Below are 20,522 nucleotides of genomic sequence, written 5' to 3' on the forward strand. Positions count from 1 at the left end.
TACTAGAACAAACAGATTTAGTGTTAAACACAGACTCATTGTTGTTAAGAAGAAATGAGAATGTAAATATCTATACAGATTCAAAATATTCATATAAGGTTATTCAGACCTTTGGAAAATTATAGAAGGAAAGGGGTCTTTTGAATACAAGGGGGAAATCTTTAGCACAGGAACAGTTAGTGGAAAAAGTTCTAAAAGCTTTATAACTCCCAGGCCAAGTATCAGTGCTACATGTCAAAAGGCATCAAACAAGTGACTCTGAAATTTTGGCTGACCAAGTGGAAAGGGAAGAAAAATATTTAGGACACTTAATAGCACAAAGGAGGGTGACTGTTTTTAAATGGGTTTTCTAGAGTAATAAAGGGAAAAGGCACAATGAGTTTGCAGTAGTGGATGGGGAAACAAGTAAAATTTTAGAGGCAGAAAGACTGCCTAATACCTGGTCAGCCCAAATTCGCGAGCTTTATGCATTGAATCAGGCATTACAAAATTTAAAAATACCAGGATGAAATGTTTTTGGGGTGTCATACTTTTTAGAAAATATGAAAAAAAAGGGATTCTAAGATAAAAGGGGGAAAGGGAAGTTGCTCTAGAATCAAGAGTGTGGTTTATGGGAGATGATCATAAGTGAGTTGGTAGAGCAGTAGCCTGTTTGGTGCTGCATGGGATAAGCCACAGGGGTATCAGTGTGTTGGAAAACAATAAATGTTTTTGATAAAGTTTTATAATGAGAGATAGGGAAATTTGTAAGGGGAAAAAGAGTTTGTGTTTTTGTAAAATGTATTAAATATATATATAGTTATTTGAAAGTAATATAGGGGGAAAGGTCAAGGGATATGTAAAGAAAAGTTGGGAAAAGTAGAAATTGGAATATGGGTAAATATAGTCAAGCAAATTCTGGCCAAGTTTATTCAGAGTTCAAACATAACCATGGGATTATACTGTTTGCTTTTTAAGTGATGTGCAGCATTTTTGTATGGGATGTCATCTTACCACATGAGGGGGTAATTTCTGAAATCAATGATTGTTATTAGGAAATGTGCTGCTGGTCTGGCCTTTGTTTCTGTTTTGTTTTACGGCAGGCGGCTTTATTACCAGATCCCGACACGAGTCCAGATCATAAGTTCTTGCCTAGAGACTGAGTCCTGTTGAAGCACTGAAAAAAAAAGAGTCCTTAGAGCCAAAGTAGGATGGGCCTTATTAAGTGCTGTTGACGACAGAGGTATCAGTAAGGACAGAACGTGGATGGGCGCATTATATACGGGACAAAGCTTCATTGCCTCTTGAGCCTGAACTGCTGTTATGCATCCAGACCAGCTGTTTAAACTGACTTTGAGAAGAAAGCCAGACAACAAAACTGAACTTAAATTTTAATATTTAACTTCAGGACATTAACAGTTGAAGAAGAAGACAACCCTGTTGAATACCAGAGAAGAAATTACAGAACTTTGCTTTTTAATTTAAAACCCCCTTTGACTTTCTTATGGACTTAATTTAAAAAATGAAGGACTTTTGTGTAGAAATGGGAGAGATAGGAGTTTTCAGATAGTGGGGAGGGTGCACTGATGTTATCGTTATTATAGAAAGAAAAGAAAAAAAAGCTTCTAGCTTTTGAGACTAATAGATTTTTGAGTACGGTGATAAAGGTATCAGGACTGAGGCTTACAGTACTCTAATTGGTAAAATGAGTGGCAATATTGTAATCAATTCTTTTAATATAAGTGGTGTCATATAGTACATGCATTATATTAGTGGTGTGAGGGTTACCTTTTTTTGGTGTAGGCAGGATGTTACAATAATGAGTTTCATAAAGTTGTAAGGTCAATATTATCAGTAGCAAATGTTTTAAAATATTAGATATACTCTAAAGAGTCTTTTTCTGCTTAAGAGATGGGTTGGGTGGCTTACTAATTGAATTTCTTATTTGTAGTTGAAAAATGTCTTTATGTTTATTTTAATGGTGACATAGTAATGGGTTATTATATGTATTTGTATGCAATGTTTATCACCTTTGGGCAGTTGTGCACATGCTACACGTGACAAGGTTTAATGGCTCTAGTTACAGAAAAGCACACTTATTTTAGAGGAGCACCAAGTCAATGCAGAGAAACATAATACAATTATGTAAATGCAAGTTTTAGTGGCTTAAAACAGTATGAAAAAGAAAAAGGATGGATTGATATGTACACATATATAGTTCACAGTGTTTTAAGCCATATATATATATATACACATATAGCAGCCTGCACAAAGGGTGGAGCATGTTACATAAACTCATTTTAGCTAACGAAACTGATGGGGCCTGTACTATTGAGTTGGCTGAAAGTCTGATAAACAGAAAGGTAATTTAAAGGGCACCGAGAAACGAAACTCAGAGCAGCCTGACACTGGCCTTAAGTTAAAAGAAATAGGGCCCCATCAAGGAGATAAGAAATTAGCAGAAGACTTGATTGCTATAGAAACCAGTAGTTGTTATAGAATTTTTATACATGAGGTGTTTTTTAGACTCCGGGTTACATTAAAATATGAGAAGAAAAGGTGGAAAAAAGGTGGGATAAAATGACTCATTCTGTCGTCTTCTTGACTCAAACCAATAGTCAGAAGACAAGGAGGGATGTTTGTAAGAAGGTATAAATTATGTTACACAAGCAACAGCCCCTTTGAACCTCCTCCCTGTTGCTGACAGAGGAGAGTTCCCTCTTCTGCGCAGAATTGAACAATAAAACTCTTAACACTGAAGAAGCTTATGGATGGTTATTTGTGAGTAACCAGACAGAGTTTTAGCTCTGAACACAGGGCTCTGCCCTGTGCCTAACAAAAGTATCGTCAAAGGCCCTTTCCGCACGGGCCATAAACGGCGGCTTGGGGACGGCAAAAACGCCATCCTCAAGCCGCCGTTCGCACAGGGGGTGCAGCTGTGTCGCAGCCGCGCTGCCCTCGCACCGCCCGTCCGTCCTGACGCCGGCGTTTTCTCAGTGCGCTTGGGCAAGCTTAATTGTTGGGAAACGCAGTTGAAGCCGCTGTCGCGAGCGGCAGCAATTCCGGCCTTCCCCACTCCACATCTCTCGTCTCTGGCGTTGTCAGCTGAGGCTCTGCCCTGCGCCGCTGGAGCAGGCGTGCAGGGCCAGGGGGGCGTGTCCCCAGGCCTCGTTGACACGCCAGAGGCCCGGGGACATGCCAGGTCAGCCGGGCGCCGGCGCTCCGCGGTGCCGGCTGCCCGGCTCGGACAGTCCTAGCGTCGTCCGCATTCGTGCGGAAACGGCCAAAGGCTTTCATGGCTGTAACCAACTGGCTGTTGTGGTTTTTTCTGGACTGTGTGGCCATGGTCTGTGACTGTGGCCACTCAGCTTGGAAAACCCACAACAGCCAGTTGAATGTGAATCTCTACATTCATTTAAAATTGAAATTATTCCAAATTTTTCCATTCCTTGACTCCTTTCAAAAATAGAAGGAGTTTGAGACTGGGAAGGGCAGCAATGAAGGATTCTTAAATCCAAGGATGTGTGACTGGTGACCAAGATCAAAATAATTCATTCCATAGTATTCCCTTTTACTATATATGGACATGAAAGTTGAACAATTAAGGAAGCTGACATTTCCTTTGAAATATATTGTTCAATGTTTTATCTGGGATCTGAGTTGTTAATGAACTTACTTTAACGAGGTGCTGCTGGTACAATTGCACTTGCACTGTTGGTTGAAATCTTTTCAGTCCCATTTCACAAGTATGCATTTTTCATTCCCTTGAGTTTTCTGAAGCTGCTGGCTTTTGAGTAAAATGATACTTTTTAAAAAGGGCTTGTGCTGCCTAAAGTAAGTATGTGGAAGAACAGAAAGTTTTGTGTCATCCATCAGCTTCTCTTTTTACATTGGTCGTAATTTTGTTCCCATGTAGCAATGGCCATTTTCTTATGTTGAATGATGGCTTACTGACACTAAAGTGACATCTGTTATTGGAAGGACTACCTCATACCTGTCATAGAGCTAGCAATGAACGTACTTGAATTTTAATTTTAAAACCAGATGTGACATGTATCTGATGGGAACGGGATGTGCAACCAATAAAATACTGATTTTAAGATATAGGATATGTCACAGTCTCTTTGATATGACTTGAAGAAGGAGGAGGGATATGAAGAGACCTCAGGAACAGGAAGGAGGTGTTCTGTCAGTTCTGGTGGGGGAAACAGACAGGGAACACTTTATTTTCACATATAAAAAGGGGCTGGGTAGGAATCTAATTTTAGCAAAACCAGAAATATGGGACATTGAATCCTGCCCTAGTTTATGTCTTATTCTGTTGTTTAGAAAATATATTCTCTTTGCCAGGCTCTGATGCTCAAGAGAGAAGTTCATACTTGCCCATTCATACCTGTGTGTAACCTGCTCTCCAAGTGAGAATTTTAATTGCCTCTGGAAGAAGGATCTTTTCTCCTTTCTATGTAACATTTGAAGAGAGACTGCCATAACATTTGAAAAGAAACATGCAATCCAACAGTACTGGGGAAATTACAACTTGAAATGGGTTTTTCACTGAAACCAATGGAAAGTTCTATTTATTTCCTAATGCAATTATCCTAAATTATCCAGAAGCCAGCTTTGATTTTAAAATGATTTGTGACCGAGTCGGAATATGTCTGTTCTCCTTTAGTCCTGTTTACAATTTCTCTAGTTGCCATTTGTACTCTGTTTCAAGTAATTTCAGTTGTTTCTGCAGTTTGCTACCATTCTCACTCATATCTTGGTAAAATGTTATGGTTCTCCCTTGCATGGTTTCTATGAACATTCCAGCATTGTAAAAGCCACTTCAACCAAAGTATTTCTATCTCATAAATTGCCCATGAAGTGTAATTGAAGTGCTTTAAATAGATATTTTTGAACACTCAGAGAAGCCCAACCAAATCAGTGGTGGATATTCATTTGTCACCAGAGCCCTTACAACCTGTTACTGTTAGGAATGATCCAGTATGGCTATTTTAGTTTCTTTTTGATACCATCTATTATTGATGTTTCTTGGCCATGTCTTATGCCAATGTATATATTTATACTCACCACTGATGTACCATTTTTACTCAATTTAATGTTATACACGATTTGTGTGTGTGTAAAATGCTGTCAGGTTGCAGCAGTCTTTGTACATGATTCCATTTGCCATTTATCTGCACTGAAAACTGTGCTTTTCCAGGCCAGTAATTTAAGTACATTATGCTAAACCTTTGTATTAAGTACAGTTACTAAATATTCTCATTTAACTGATGGTACTGCAACAAAATGAAGGTTCAATATGCATTTAATTTACTGTTATAAATGCTTTGAGACTTTTATGGATGCAATCCTGATGCTAGCCATACATAAATGACTTAACTATGCACAACTGAGGCACTCTAAGTTGTTTTTTATAATTCTGTCAGTGCATTATTGATATCTACTGATTGGTTCTTTTCTTATTTGGGTTTCGGGTAGCTGGCTAGCTTGGGAGAGTCTCTAATGTGTATTTGGCTGGAAAAAAACACACTAAAAAAAAACCCAGTAAGGTATTTTTGGATATTTTTTTGGCTTGGCTAGTGATATTTATTATTAAGAAGTAGTTGTAGTTGTAGTTAAAAAATAAATACTACTTTTGAGCTTTATGTTACATTTTTAGAAGCACATACATGGATTATAATAAAGCTGGAAAAGTATTAGAATGTTTTGCATCTTAGCCTCTTCTTTGGCAGCATTAAAATTCACATAGTTGTAGATAAAGTAGAACTTCCTCATGGCATGGGTTGGAATTAGGTGGGTAATAATGATATTTATTATTTATTTCTGTTTGATTTTTATTTAACATTGCTTATCTATTCTATCACTTGCTTTGAATCATTTTAAAAGGACCATTTTGCCAGTAAAACCTAGGATATTTCTCTTGCTGGTTTTAGTGAGGAAAAAGTTGATTCTTCCATTGAAATCAATGAGAATGTAAAGGTTATTCTCCATGTCTGGATTATGTCCAATAATTATTTTTCTTGCATTTTTAATGTTTTTTGTATTATAAGAATAAATTACTGAGATACTTCAACTTTAGAAATATTTGTAATATTGGTGCTTCAGTTAAAAATGTTTTTTTTAAATCCGTGTTGCATTTAGGAATTCTATTGTTGTTTAAAAGATATTAAAAATTTAACTTCTTGAAGAAGAATTTCATAATGAGTCAAGGAGATAATGAGAAAAACACAACAGGGCTCCTAATCTTTAAACTTTATGGTATTAATTTCAGCTGATTAACTAGATTCATTCTGGATCAGATTTTGCATAACAAAATTCATCTGCCTCATGTGGAACTCTATTTATAAGTTCATGAACTAACTTCTGTACCACAATTGGACTAGAACTACCAGTTAGTGTTTCTGTGTATCCAGTAAGACTGGGCAGACTGAAATGGTCCTGGAGCACAGTGAACAAGGGACCAATGTAATGCTGGCATTACCCTCTCCTCTGAAACTGAGCCCTCTTTCCATAAGACAGAGGATGCTGGCAACCATGTCAACAGGTTCATCCTAAACAGATTATTCATTGTCTCATCCTCCTCATCTATATCTCAAGTACAGGCAGATCTGTGGATATCAAAATCTGTGGGCACACACTGACTCCCCAGATTTGCAGAAAAATCTGTAAACTGTAAAAAATGGTATTGGTGGCTTAAATCCCCTCAAACAAATGTACTTGCCTATGTTAGAGTCTCAGCAGTAATGGGGGGCATGGCAGGTGCCATAAGCTATCGGAAGCTGTGCTGGACTTGTTGGCATAAGCAGTGAGTGGGCAGGGGCTTCACTGAACTTGCAGGCATCAATGTTGGTTGGGGTGTGGGGTTGGGGTGGCAGGAGCTGTGCGTGGGTCAGAAACTTTGAGGATGGAGGGGCTTTGAGGACTAAAGTGGGCTTGGCAGCAGAGGTCTAGGATGATGCTGGGTTCACCAGAATTAATGGTGGTGGTGGAGCTGGGGGTGGCACCCTGACAGCAAAGGTTAGAAGCCTCACCAGGCATGTGACAGTGGTTGCTACAGTATGGGTATTAGTGGGGTGCCGGGAGGAGGGAAACTGAGGCCCAGCCATTTCTGGGAAGGAGGAGGGGTGTAACTGGGCCTTGGTGTGATATGTGCACACCACCTGGGCAGGCCTTGGCCCAGGTGGTGCGCTCATGTCGCACCAAGGCCCAGCCATGCCCCTCCTTCTTCCCGGAAGTGTGGGGGCGATTTTTCAGCCCAAAGTGTTTGTTCCCAGATGTCCCCATGGCAGCAACACCACTGGATAGGGTTGCCAAATTCAGCTTGGGAAATTCCTGGAGATTTGTGGGATAGAACCTGGGAGAGTGTAGGTTGAGGGAAGTTAAGATCTGGGGAAGGAAACAACCTTAGCAAGGTAAAATGCCATTGACTCCACTCTCCAAAGCAGCCATTATCTCAATGGTAACTAGGGTTGCCAACCTCCAACTGGGGGCTGGAGATTACCCAGAATTACAACTGATTTTCAGATGACAGAGATCAGTTCCTTGGATAAAATGGTTGCTTTAAAGGGTGGACTCTATGGCATTTTCCCCTGCTAAGGTTATTTCCTTCCCCAGATCTTGCCTTCCCAAGGCTCCACTGCCAAATCTCTAGGAATTTCCCAATTCTGGAGCTGGGAAACTGATCTCTGCATTTTGAGGATGTTTGGTTTGTAGCCTGTCAATGTTTTTGACTGCTGATAGCCAGACATTTTGTGGTTCCTCCAACCCACCTGTTGGAGGAAGACCTTTTATTGCACTAGTGTCACTCAGCTGGGTGGATGGTCACATGCTGGATCTCTGGGAAACTCAGCTCGACAACCACATGCTGGATATCCATTTACTGCTAAGGAAGAAGAGTTGGATTTATATCCCCCTTTCTCCCCTGTATGGAGACTCAAAGGGTTACAAACTCCTTTCCCTTCCCCCTCACAACAAACATCCTATGAGGTAAGTGGGGCTGAAAGAGCTCTAAAGAACATGCTCATTCGCTTCTGCTTTTTCTCCAAATTCAAAGTGCTCATATGATGCAGAAGATTAGGAGAACTCCTATGCTTGGTCAATAATTCACTGAATCATATTAGGGAAATCAATCAAGAAGGCCTTACTGGTCTAGTTTTGTTTTTTAAATGGGAAGGACAGCAGCTGAACTCACTGATGTTGAAGGCCAAGATACAGCCTGTAGCTGATAGTGTACATTAAATATATAACTTATTAAAAATGTTTTTAAACTGATCAGTAGCTCAGTGAAATATTTTCACAAAACCCTTCAACAGCAATTTTGCATCCTATACCAGAAAATATGTATATTCTACGGCATATGGAATAAGCAGTTAACAACGTTTAGAAGGTTTGGTTAGTGTAGCACAGTTTGCCCAGTCCTAGAAGCAACACTAATATGATTCCAAAGAAACAGAAATTCAGTTTTCAGGCAAGAAATTTTCTTAAAAGAAAAACAATGGTTATAGATTTGTATTGTTTATTATTTTCTAGACATTGTTCTCAGTTATGAGATAGGGTGCAATATAGTATTTATTCATGGCATGAACAAAACAAACATTTCCTATCTTACTATTGTCAAAGGTGAGAGACTTGATTAACATTCTTATTAGCTTCTGGAGTAAGTTGCTGTAGCCTCAACACCGATTTAAATTCATGTCAGCAAAGCTGTCTGCAGCACAGTGTTTTATATTATCTGCTGACGCACTGATACTCATAATACCTCACATTCAGGCATTCTTTTGCTTTTTGTGTACTTTTTCCAAAATGCCTGTGCTGCCCAGAAGCATTGTCTGCTGGTAACAACTATCACTCAGACATCAGCTTGCCGGATGAAGAAAAAGCTGCCATAAACCTCTTTACAGGTCACTGCAAAGATATGCCATGTATATATAATTTCCTGGTAAAATTACCTTCATACCAGTTTACATACAGAAAGCTTTTAGTAGTGGGTGGCAGTCTTTCCTGAGCCAGGATAAAGCAGTATGATGTCTTTGGATTCCTCTGGAGTGCAACCATTTTACCAAGAAAGGGAATAGTCCAGTTATCTGTTGTGTGAGTTTTTTGTTTTGTTTTAAATTATCCTTGAAGGCAGTGCAACCTGGTTTCTTTTAGACCATCTGACTATGCAATTTAGGAAACAAGGGACACAAGTTTAATACAGAGACTAGGGAAGTTGTGAATAGTCTGGGAGAAACTAATGACATGGAATAGTTGAAAGAAAAGGGAGTTAAATTATAGCTTTAGCAGACGACCAAAAGGAGTCTCATATAAGACACTCTGCAAGACACAGAGGAAGAGCAGGAATGGGTGTAAAAATAAACTCTTGACAGTCCAGTTGTTTCAGTGGCTTTCAGCACTGTCAGTCAGCACCCATATCGGCACCTATCTGTTTAAAGCATCTGAACAGGAGTAAGACCCTTATTCTGCAGTTTTAACTTATCAGAATGTATACATTAACATAAGTGGGGACCCAAAAGACACTTGAAAGGAGCTGTCATTCCATTCTTCCCACTTTGGTTTCCTACTTTTCACCCTCCTTTTGTGCCTCTCACTTTTTTTCCCTCCCAACAGCCCTTCTCCTTCTCTCTCCCCCACGACTGTCACTTTCTCTCTCTGCCTCCCCCACCCATTACTATTTTTCTATTACTATTCTCTTTCTGCACTTCATCATGTTCACCCCCCACCGCTGCTTTTTGTGAGACCTCCCCCCCCTGCATTGCTGCTTACAATGGTGAATCTGGCACAGCTCCCAGGAAGCCACTGAGGCTTCCTCCCAATACACACCAGGTCGATCAACAGAGGAGAACAAGGTAAGAGCATAGTCTCTGCTTCCTCAGACAGTACTTTTATTTTTGAAGCTGAACTTCCATTTTTTAAAATTTCAGATTTTTCTGCAAACCTGCTTCCACAGAAATGTGTTTTCTTTCTGGGTGGCACTGATATGTGCAGTTTAGATATCCAAAAAGTTTTGGAACCTTTTCCTCTGGTTGAACTAGTGAAATGTCTCCAAGAATGACTGTCTTCCACTTTTAGAAACATGGTTGCAGCTTGGTTTTGACATCTTGAAATCCTTATTGTGGCACGCCTGTACACTCTTCTGACTTTTGTGCAGACATACAATCTTCAAAGACCAAGGTAACAAGATATGCGGTCTTTTAGTTTACATCAAAAAACTCCCCGATTGCAATGATAATTGGCTGGCTCCCTGTGGTAATCCAAATTCTTTCAACCTACTTCACTGAAATTTCATGACTAAATATACTGTCTGTCTGAAATACACAGGGGAAATATCACTGTCTGAATAAGCAATCTATTAAGGAGTCAACAATCTTGTTGGGCACTTCTAGAATGCTGACAAGTAGGTGGGCACCACCACAAACTGGCTGACATGGAAGGTCACAAAATCACACAGTTGCTGCTGGGAATCATGGAGAATTCACAGATAGTGGCGGGTACTAGCCCTCCTATAATAGAGGAATGTTTCTAAATTGATGCGTGTAGGTCCAACGATGATGTCTGTTGAACACTTCCTAAGTACCACCTGCTCCAGTAGATTAAGCCATGACTGGCTGTTTGTTTCGTGGAAGAGATGTGGTGGCAGGGAGCACCAACAAACACACTGGGTGGTCGATGGTACCCTTGTTCACCATGCTGAGGATCACTCGTTTAGCTGATTAATGCGTGTGTCATTTATAGACATGTGAGAGGAAGCTGCTCAATCTCCTGTGGTAACATGAACCATGATACCTATTCTTTTGTAAACTTGTATTTACCCCACTGGTACCCTACTAATATATGTACCTGCAAAAAGATTGCTGGATTGTTAGCAGAGCTGAGGGATATGATGAAGCATTCACCTCTGTTCTAAAACATCTATTTGCTTGTACTATAAATACTACATTAGGACAAACTGCTGATCAAGTACAGTGGCAACAGAGGTTTCTTCACATTTTCCCTAGTTCAGTCTCCAGTATGATGGGAATTTCTTTGTGCACCAGGTGAGGAGGAGACTTCTCCTTTTAAAAGAACAGTAAATGATAACTTTTATAGCATTATAACAGTACAACAATGTGTCAATTATTGATTTTAAAAACCCTGAAAATCCTTTCAAATGGCATGGAGTGGTGGAAAAGATAAAATGGAACCAATGTGGGTGTGGTTGGAAAGACTTTCCTATTCAAACAGTAGGTGTCAAATCTTTGCAGTGATCCCCTCCCCCCTATCCCAGTAAAGCAGGTTTTGGAAGACTGCAAGAAAGCTGGGGAAAGCTGGAAGGTGCATTAAAGAAATACAATGCTGTGTGAAACTAGCAACCTGCTATCATGAGTCCTATTAGCATCAAAGCCATTCTAATGTATAGTATGGAACCCACTTTAGAGTCATATCTATTATTCAGGAACATATTTGAAATAATCCATGTACATTACTTCAGTGTATGAACATGTCAACTCACTTCAATCAGTAACACTTGGTTGAGCAAGGAAACTGTAAACAATACTCTTTTATTATGCCAGACAGTTTGCATTACTAGTGACTTAAAATGGAAAACTCTTGATTTCCCTTAAGAAAAAAATATCTAGAATTTCTAGTGCTGCATATTAGCATATAATTATTTACAAACGAACAGAAGCAACTTTTTAAAATGTCCAACTGAATTATTTTCATTAATCTATAACAGACAAGGATACAAAACCGACATCAAGTTGTAACAAGCACATCACTTCCATTCACTTCTTGTGAGGAGAATCCCACTGGAATGAATGAAAACTGCACAGCAGTAGTGCTCTCAGGATTGCTCCCAGTACTACAAAATATGGTTTATACATTATGAAACATTAAAAGCCTTTTAGTTTTGTACTGTTGAAGACTTTCCTGGCCAGAACTATGTGTCTGTTGTGGGCACAAGGTTTTCTAGGCTTTATGGCCGTGGTCTGTAGCTAAAACTACCAGACCACAACCACATAACTCATAAAACCCACAACGGCCTTCCACTTTTCTGATTCCAGCAATGCAGTTTTGCTTAATTTAGTGGTATTCCCATTAATATAGATGTTCTTCATTCTGAATTGCTTCAAGGTAGCCATCAATGTCTTCCAGGCTATTTATAACAAGATTCTGAAACAGAATAAGGTAATTGACAGTCAACGAGATCTCAACAGTCACTGAACAGGGACCTCTATGATTTCCTTTGTAGGATGAACAGCAACCGGGGAGGGGGGAGGTAGGTTGAATGAGAGAAAGAGCATGAGGGAAAAGCATAAAGCCTCTTATGCCATTAGTATGGTTTCAATCTGATTGAAGTGACTCCAGAGCAACGTTTAACTTTTTAAAAGATCCTAATGGCTGATACATTTTTATCCTCAAACTGCTAATTTCTGGAGCAGTGATACTGATTTCAGAAACCTTACCCAAAGTAAGCAGCTGAACTCCAGCTTTTTAGCAAGGTCCTTGTTGAGTTACTGATAGCTATATGGAAGACAACACAGAGGCCCCTTCTGCACATACACTTTCAATCCACTTCCAATGCACTCTGCAGGTGCATTTTTTACTGTGTGGAATAACAAAATCCACTTGCAAACAATTGTGAAAGTGGATTGAAAGTGCATTATTCTGCATGTGTGGAAGGGGCCAGAGAAATGTCAGCTGCTTTAATCAAGTAGGGCACAAGACACAGATGAGAATCTATTATTCGTCTCTGAAAATATATTGTTCATCTCAAGAACAAATAGGCAGTATCATGAATTTATGTGTGGAAATGAAGAGTAACAAGTTTGATGCTGGCATATTTTGTTCATCAGAGAGATACTAGCCCAAGATCTCTCTGTTGATGGTTCCACAGGATGAAGGTGGATGGTATCACTACTATGCTGGATCTGTAATCCTGTAACCCTTTCTAGGTCAGTGTTCCTGGCCTGAAAGTCCAGGTAGAAGCTAATGCCAGCTCCATACCCAGGAATGCCCTCAGCTCACGTGCAGCTGCACCTATGGCCAGGTTTAGGCTGGTGCAGATATTCAGAGGACAGGCATTTCTGAGTTGGGCACCACTGAGCTGTGTGACAACAGGCAGCATCACAGTTTGCCCTCCCTGCCCAAGTAAGTGCTAGTGGACAAATGTGCTGGGGCGGATCCATAATCCCATTCGACCCCCCTTTGGATTGGACTCTGGGACACCTAAAATTGGCACATCAAAATTATGAATAAAACAGCACCACTTACTGAATGAATTTTCAACAGAAATTGTGCAATCTTTTCTCGAAGATGTTTAAGTCTTTCTTTCACAGTCTTTACTTGTACCTCACAAAGACCAATCTTAGTTTCAATGGCATGGATAGGTTCAAGGATATCTTGGTTCATAGCATGGATATCTTTTAAACGCTGACTTTGATACCGCAAAAAATGCTGAAACATACAAAGAATCCTCCTTGGCATTTTATACTTTACCATTCAGTATTCTTCCTTTTTTTCACAAAAAAAGAGAAAAAACATTGCTCTTTATTTTAAAAAGTGTTCTTCTATGGAACAGGCTCTTTATTTGGAGACAACATAATTTTTTAGAAAAATTAACAACCTCTAATTGAAGCTAAGGAACCACTGGCGTAATGCCCATTGGGCAAGGTGGGCAGCTGCCCAGGGCATCACCTTGTGGGGGGCATCAAAATGTTGGGTTCGTTTTTGGGTATTTTAGTGGTTTTCCATTTTTGGCCTGCAGGGGGCCCAGTTTTTAGGCTAGTGGCACCAAAATTTCAGGGTATCATCAGGAGACTGTCCTTATGCTACCCCCCAAGTTTGGTGAGGTTTGGTTCAGGGAATCAAAAGTTATGGACTTCCAAAAGGGGTGCCCCTATCCCCCATTGTTTCCAATGGGAGCTAATAGGAGATGGGGGCTATTATTATTATTATTATTATTATTATTATTATTATTATTATAATAATAATAATAATAATAATACACATTACAGCACAGCACAAGTGTCTGGAATTCATCTCTGAATATCGAGTCCTTCCCAAGGACCTAGGATATTAGAGGTATTTGCGTAGAATATGTGCAGTTCCTAGAAGTGCTGCTTTCTGCAGCATGTGGACTGATGTTCTGTCCAAGTTTAGGCTTTCCAGATGTTTTTTCAAGATTTCTTGGGATTCCTCCTAGAGCACCGACTACTAGTGGGATTACTGTTGTTCTTTTTTGCCACAATCGTTCGACTTCAATTTGTAGGTCCTTGTATTTTGTGATCTTTTCCAGCTCTTTGTCCTCTACCCTGCTGTCAACTGGCACAGCAACATCTATGATCCAAACATGTTTTTTCTCTACCACTGTTATGTCTGGGGTGTTGTGTGCCAGGTGTCTGTCTGTCTGTATTCTAAAGTCCCAGAGTATTTTTGCTTCTTCATTTTCTGTGATCTTCTCTGGCTTGTGCTGCGTACCAGGTCTTGCTACAGGGCAGGCCATTACTTTGCAAAGGTTCCAGTGCACCATTGCTGCTAGCCTATTGTGACGTTCGAGATAGTCAGTTTGGGCTATTTTCTTACAACAGCAGATGATGTGCTCCACTGTTTCATCACCCTCTTTGCAGAGACGGCACTTTGGGTCATTGTAGGACTTTTCAATTTGTGTCTTTATTGCATTTGTCCTTAATGCTTGCTCCTGGGCAGCAAAAATCAGGCCTTCAGTTTCCTTCTTTAGAGTTCCCCTTCTGAGCCACTCCCATGTTTTCTTGCTGTCAACCTTCCCTTCAATGTTCTTAAAGTACTGCCCATGGAGTGGCTTGTTTAGCCACTGCTCCTTTCGTGTTTTAAACTGTTGGACTCTATACTCTTTTGATTCTTTGGCTTTCAGCATCTCAGCCTTGTGGACTTCTTTCAATGCTGGCTCTTGACTTTCTTGGATGTATTCTGTCAGGCCTCTTTTCTCTTCCTCTACTGATTGCTTGATGTGGAGCAGCCCTCTTCCTCCTTCTGACCTTGCTAGGTAGAGTCTGTCTACATCACTTCTTGGATTATTATTATTATTATTATTATTATTATTATTATTATTATTATTATTATTATTATTATTATTTATTCAATTTCTATACCGCCCGATCCCCAAAGGGCTCCGGGCGGTGAACAACATAACATATAAACAATAAGCAGGAGCAAATCCGGTAAAATACAAACATAGGCTCCGTCAATAAAACATCTTAAAATACATAAAAACAGCGGCTAACAATTAGCAAATTAAACAAGAGGCGTCCAGGCTCAATTTAAAAACCCACCCCAAGAAGGGGGGGACGGCAGGCCCCTCAATATGAGGAGCTCTGTTGTACCAGTGCCAAAGCAGGAGCAGTGGGGGGGCACCATATCAGCGGCTGGACACTCCAAAGGCCTGGTGGAACAACACAGTCTTACAGGCCCTGTGGAACTCACCAAGGTCCCGCAGGGCCCGGACAGTTGGTGGGAGGGTGTTCCACCAGGCCGGGGCCAGCGCTGTGAAAGTCCTGGCCCGTGTGGAGGCCAGCCGCATCATTGAGGGGCCGGGGACCACCAGCAAATTGGCCTCTTGAACGCAGAGGCCGAGTAGGGACATATGGGGTGATGCGGTCCCGAAGGTACGAGGGTCCCAGACCGCGTAATGCCTTAAAGGTCAGAATCCACACCTTGAAGATGATTCGGAATTCAAACGGGAGCCAATGCAGCTGGCGCAACACAGGCTGGATATGCTCTCTAAAGGCGCCTCCTGTGAGCAGGCGCGCAGCTGCATTTTGGACCAGCTTTAGTTTCCGAATCAAACGCAAGGGAAGGCCCATGTAGAGCGAGTTACAATAGTCTAGCCTGGAGGTGACCGTTGCATGGATCACGGTGGCTAGGTCCGTTTGGGAGAGGAAGGGGGCCAACCGCCGGGCCTGACGAAGATGGAAAAACGCAGTCCGGGTTGTAAGGGCCACCTGGGTCTCCATTGAAAGAGACGAATCCAGGTGGACCCCCAGACTGCGAGCCGAGGAGGCCAGCGCCAATGAGGGTCCATAACTTTGGCCCCCCTGAACCAAACTGCACCAAACTTGGGGGGTATCATTAGGGCAGTCTCCTGATGAGACTCTGAAAGTTTTGAGACTGTGCCTTCAGAAATGTGCCCCCCACAGCCTGCAACCTCCCATTGACAGCAATGCAGAAAACTCAATGCAGAACTAAGATTCTTGGGCAAATTTCTAGGATGTTCCTGCAGGGGGTGCATTTTTGATGTATCGGCCCAAAATTTCAGGGTATCATCTGGAGATGATGGCACCCCCAAGGTTTGGTGCAGTTTGGTTCAGGGGGTCCAAAGTTATGGACCCTCAAAGGGTAGCCCCCATAGCAAAGAATGGGGGATGGGACACCTCCTTTGAGGGTCCATAACTTTGGACCCCCTAAACCAAACTGCACCAAACTTTGGAGGTACCATAAGGACAGTTTCCAGATGATACCCTGAAATTTTGGTGCCGATACATCCAAAAATTCGCCCCCTGCAGGAACATCCCAGAAATTTGCCCAGGAATCTTTGTTCTGCATTGAGTTTTCTGCATTGCTGTCCATGGGGGTTGCAAGATGGGGGGGAGACATTTCTGAAGGCACAGTCTCAAAACTTTCAGGGTCTCATCAGGAGACTGCCCTGATGATATCCCCCAGGTTTGGTGCAGTTTGGTTCAGGGGGGCCAAAGTTATGGACCCTCAAAACTGTAGCCCCCATCTCCTATTAGCTCCCATTGGAAACAATGGGGGATGGGGTACCCCCTTTGGGAGTCCATAACTTTGGACTCCTTGAACCAAACCTCACCAGACTTAGGGAGTAGCATAAGGACAGTATCCTGATGATATGCTGAAATTCTGGTGCTGATATGTCTAAAAATGCACCCCCTGCAGGCACCAATGTCCTGGTGCAAAAAAATTTTTGGTCATGGTGGAGTGGCCGCCCTTGGGGGGGGGGGCATCCAACTCAGGTTTTGCCCAGGGCTACAGTTTGCCCAGGGCTGCCTCGTTACGCCCCTGTAAGGAACTGCTAATTTTTTTAAAGGAACTGTTTTAAATTTGGATCAATGGAATACCCTTGCATAGGGTAACAGGACACTGCAGCATTAAGGAACAAGCTTTGTACATGGGTTCCTGATATCTCCCATTAAAATCTCTCATATCACATGGTTTGGAAAGACCTTTGATTTATGGCCCCTGCCTCTCTGAGTAGCTAATTAGGCCTGATGGACCCTTGGTCAGAGCTGAAATAATAAGTTCCTATTAGTTGGGAATGTCCATCAAATCCAATTCATGGTTTCCAGGCAGAGCAGTTGTGATTGGTATGTCTAGTTATTAAGTTCCTATTCGAAAGAGCATAGATCATAATTCATTTGAACATGGAAGTTCAGTTATTAGCTCTCAGAACTATTGACAGGCCTACCATATGTCCGTCTTCTCAAAATGGAACTACTGTAGTCACATAGGTTGATCTTGCTGTTGAATGTGGACCATAAATTGTTTACAACTATGGATCTCCCCCTTCTCCTAGTCGTGTGCTGCCAGGTGTGCCGTCTCTCCTTCCCCTTACCCGGGGGTCTCCTTGCTCCCATGGATTGTGTGGCTTGTTGCTCTACTGAACCACTGGGCTTTGTGGTATGACTGACTGCAGGCCTGAGCGGCCAGCACAGGTTCTAATCTCCACTTCCTTTTTTTCTTTTATCTCCTCCCTCCTCCCAGTCCTTTCCTAGGTAGACCCTCCCCACCATTGGGCCATGGGCTGTCTGGTTGGTCCTGCCTGGCCTGCAGCCCTACCTCCCTTCTTAAACCTGTGAAGGGCTGGGGACTCCTCTCCCCCCCACCCTGTGGCAGGCCTGGATGCTGGACTTAGTGAAAAAGGCCCCGCTTCTGCAGATCCAGCCCAGCCCAGTTGCTGCCTGCTCTTGCTGGCTGCCGGCCCCTTCAGCTGTGCTTCCTTGCTCCTTGGAGGTGGCCAAGCCATGTTGGCACACTGCATTTTGGCATTGTCATCCTGCGTCACCTCGGTGAGTGGAGGAGGGGTGGCAGCATGCTGAGTGGCTACTGCAGCATGTAAGAGCCTGGGCTGGATGCTGGGAAAGTTCAGGATGGCGGCTGCTGCCATCTCCGGACAACAACAATCATGGCAACAAGATTAAGAAGTTGCATAAACAAGTTAATTCATGAAGATCAGACAGGATTTGTTTTGAAAAGAGATATGAAAGATAAATGCTATGAAATTTAAGGCAAAAAAGCATTTGTGTTTCTTAAGGCAGAGAAAGCATTTGACAATGTTTTGGGGACATTTATATTGAAAACATTAAAAAACTTAGAATGTGGTTCAAGATTTCTTAATTGGATGCAAAGTATTAATACTAAACAGCATGCCAGGATATTAATAAATGGTGTTCTCACAGAAGAGGTACAAATTGAAAAAGGAACGGGACAAGGATGTCTGTTATCCTCGTTGCTGTTTATCTTAGGACTAGAAGTTTTTGCCTCAAAGATCAGAAAATATCAAAGTGAGAGAGCAAGGATAAAAGAACATGGGTGAGAAAAGAACCCAACAGTATATCACAAGATCTTTTTCTACTACATCACAGGAAATTAAAATGGAATTATTTCTGTTCGTTCATTATGCATAAGTAAAGGAGTCAACTCATGGATTGTATATTTCTTTTCCCAATCCAATGATTGCTAGAAATCTAATGAGAAATTAGTTCAGAATGTTAACTAGCCATATCAAGTATCTTTTACCTGATGCATTTCTAGAGGTATGTTCTCATTCAGCTCCGAATGTCCTTTCAGCTTTAAATAAAATAAAATAAAATTCATGAGTTTAAAAAACTGAATCAGATGACCCAACTAAATAAAAAAAATAAAAAAGCTGAGACATGGGAGCAAATTCAAATAGTAAAGAAAATGATGAGAGATAAAGTTTTCCAAAATTTAGCAAAACTGAAGGCTGTAGAGTGGTATTGACTTCCAAATGACTAACAGCTTCAGCCTAAGACTTACAACACCAACAAACACCTATTTAGAACAACTAATAATATTCATTACTCTGAAACTGCAGACATTTGCACAAACATACACATGTTTAGGACTGCCGCTGCCTGAATAGGACTGCCAAGTGTTTATATTCAACTGAATGATGGACTGACTCACAAAATCTTTAGCAAACACTAGTAAATAATATACAAGACTTGTGTTTGTTCTACAATTATATGTGATACTTAAGAGGGATCTCTTTCTTTCATACCCTTCTTCTACCTATCACTGTCTACTGCAGATTCTGGTCACCTACCCACTATCATTGCTGGACCTACCATGGCTTTCTTACCCTCTCACCATTGCTGCAGAGCCTGCTGCAGTTCCTGTCTACCACTGCAGGTCTCACTCCCTTTTGTACCCACTATCACCACTGCTGCTGAGTCTAGTACAGCTCCTGGCCACTCCTGCTTATCAGTTTGCAGCAGCTCCTCGCCTCCACAGCCAGTCCCACCAAGGGTCCCTGCCCCCATTTCTATTGTAGTAATCAAGATTGGTTCTGGCTTGTGGCACCGTATCCACCAGTAGAGGAGGAGGGGCTAAATGTATTGTCTGTACATATACAAACATCACTGTTATTTTAAAACCCCAATGTAATTTTTTTTACCATTTCTAATTTTTCTGCGCAAACTTTTGGGAATAATGGTTTATGTCAGTGTGGATCCAATCCCCAGATTAAGTATCTGCACGTATTAGGTGTATGATACAGAAGGGCCATAGCATATGTGTGAAGAACGCTAGTTAGGTCTGGTGAACTGGCCTCTACTCATTACAAAACACATGCAGTTTGATCCTAAGTTTCTAGTCCTTATTGCTCTGTAAACAAGCTTTAAAGTGACACAGTGGATGCTGGTGAAGTAAGATATATGGAACATGATTTCCAATAACCAAGGTATGAAGTAGCTGATCTCCTTGCTCCATCTCATAATGAGCAGCAGAACTTATTATTTCTGAAAAATATGTGTAGGTCTGCCTAATACATAGAAGTCTCAGAATCTAGTCTAATTAGGCAGTTTAATTGTAGTTTAACTTTTCCACTCGTCCCCACCAATTCAGGAATTTCAGATGGTGAAAAATATGTACGTGGGGTGGAACACACAAAGATAATTAGGATAACAATTGCAAATCTGTGATCAAATGCTTCTGCATTCACTAAACAACATGTCATATATTTATGAATTTAAATTAATCTACATTTAATTTAGATGTCTGCTTACCTGAAACATAGACAAAATATCTTGAGTGGACATACAAGTAATGTATTCTCTTGAAAAAGAAGAATTAGGTAAGAAATACAGCAGGAACTCTCTAGAAACAAGAAATTTTTTTCTAAGTAGATATCGATCACAGATTCAAAATAATGAATTCTATTCATACATTCATTTATTAAAACATGCATATCTTGCCTTTCCAGCAATTTATGCGTGTGTGTATAAACAAATACTGAACCAATAACATTCTTAAAAGTACAT

The 20,522-nt window shown here is 41.1% G+C and overlaps 1 protein-coding gene across 1 annotated transcript in view; it reads right to left on the reverse strand.

Moving 5' to 3' along the window:
- Positions 1 to 11,506: 11,506 nt before the first annotated feature.
- Positions 11,507 to 20,522, reverse strand: part of MORC1 (MORC family CW-type zinc finger 1) — a 62,325-nt gene continuing 53,309 nt past the window's right edge. Inside the window, exons 24-27 of the mRNA XM_048494354.1 lie at positions 20,268 to 20,316; positions 18,757 to 18,807; positions 13,240 to 13,422; positions 11,507 to 12,138 (exon numbers count right to left, since the gene is read on the reverse strand). Of these exons, the coding sequence (XP_048350311.1) occupies positions 12,064 to 12,138; positions 13,240 to 13,422; positions 18,757 to 18,807; positions 20,268 to 20,316 (358 nt within the window). The 3' untranslated portion in view covers positions 11,507 to 12,063. The remainder of the gene's footprint in view (positions 12,139 to 13,239; positions 13,423 to 18,756; positions 18,808 to 20,267; positions 20,317 to 20,522) is intronic.

The sequence above is a fragment of the Sphaerodactylus townsendi genome, linkage group LG04, assembly GCF_021028975.2.
Source record: "Sphaerodactylus townsendi isolate TG3544 linkage group LG04, MPM_Stown_v2.3, whole genome shotgun sequence".
NCBI classification, from domain to species: domain Eukaryota; kingdom Metazoa; phylum Chordata; class Lepidosauria; order Squamata; family Sphaerodactylidae; genus Sphaerodactylus; species Sphaerodactylus townsendi.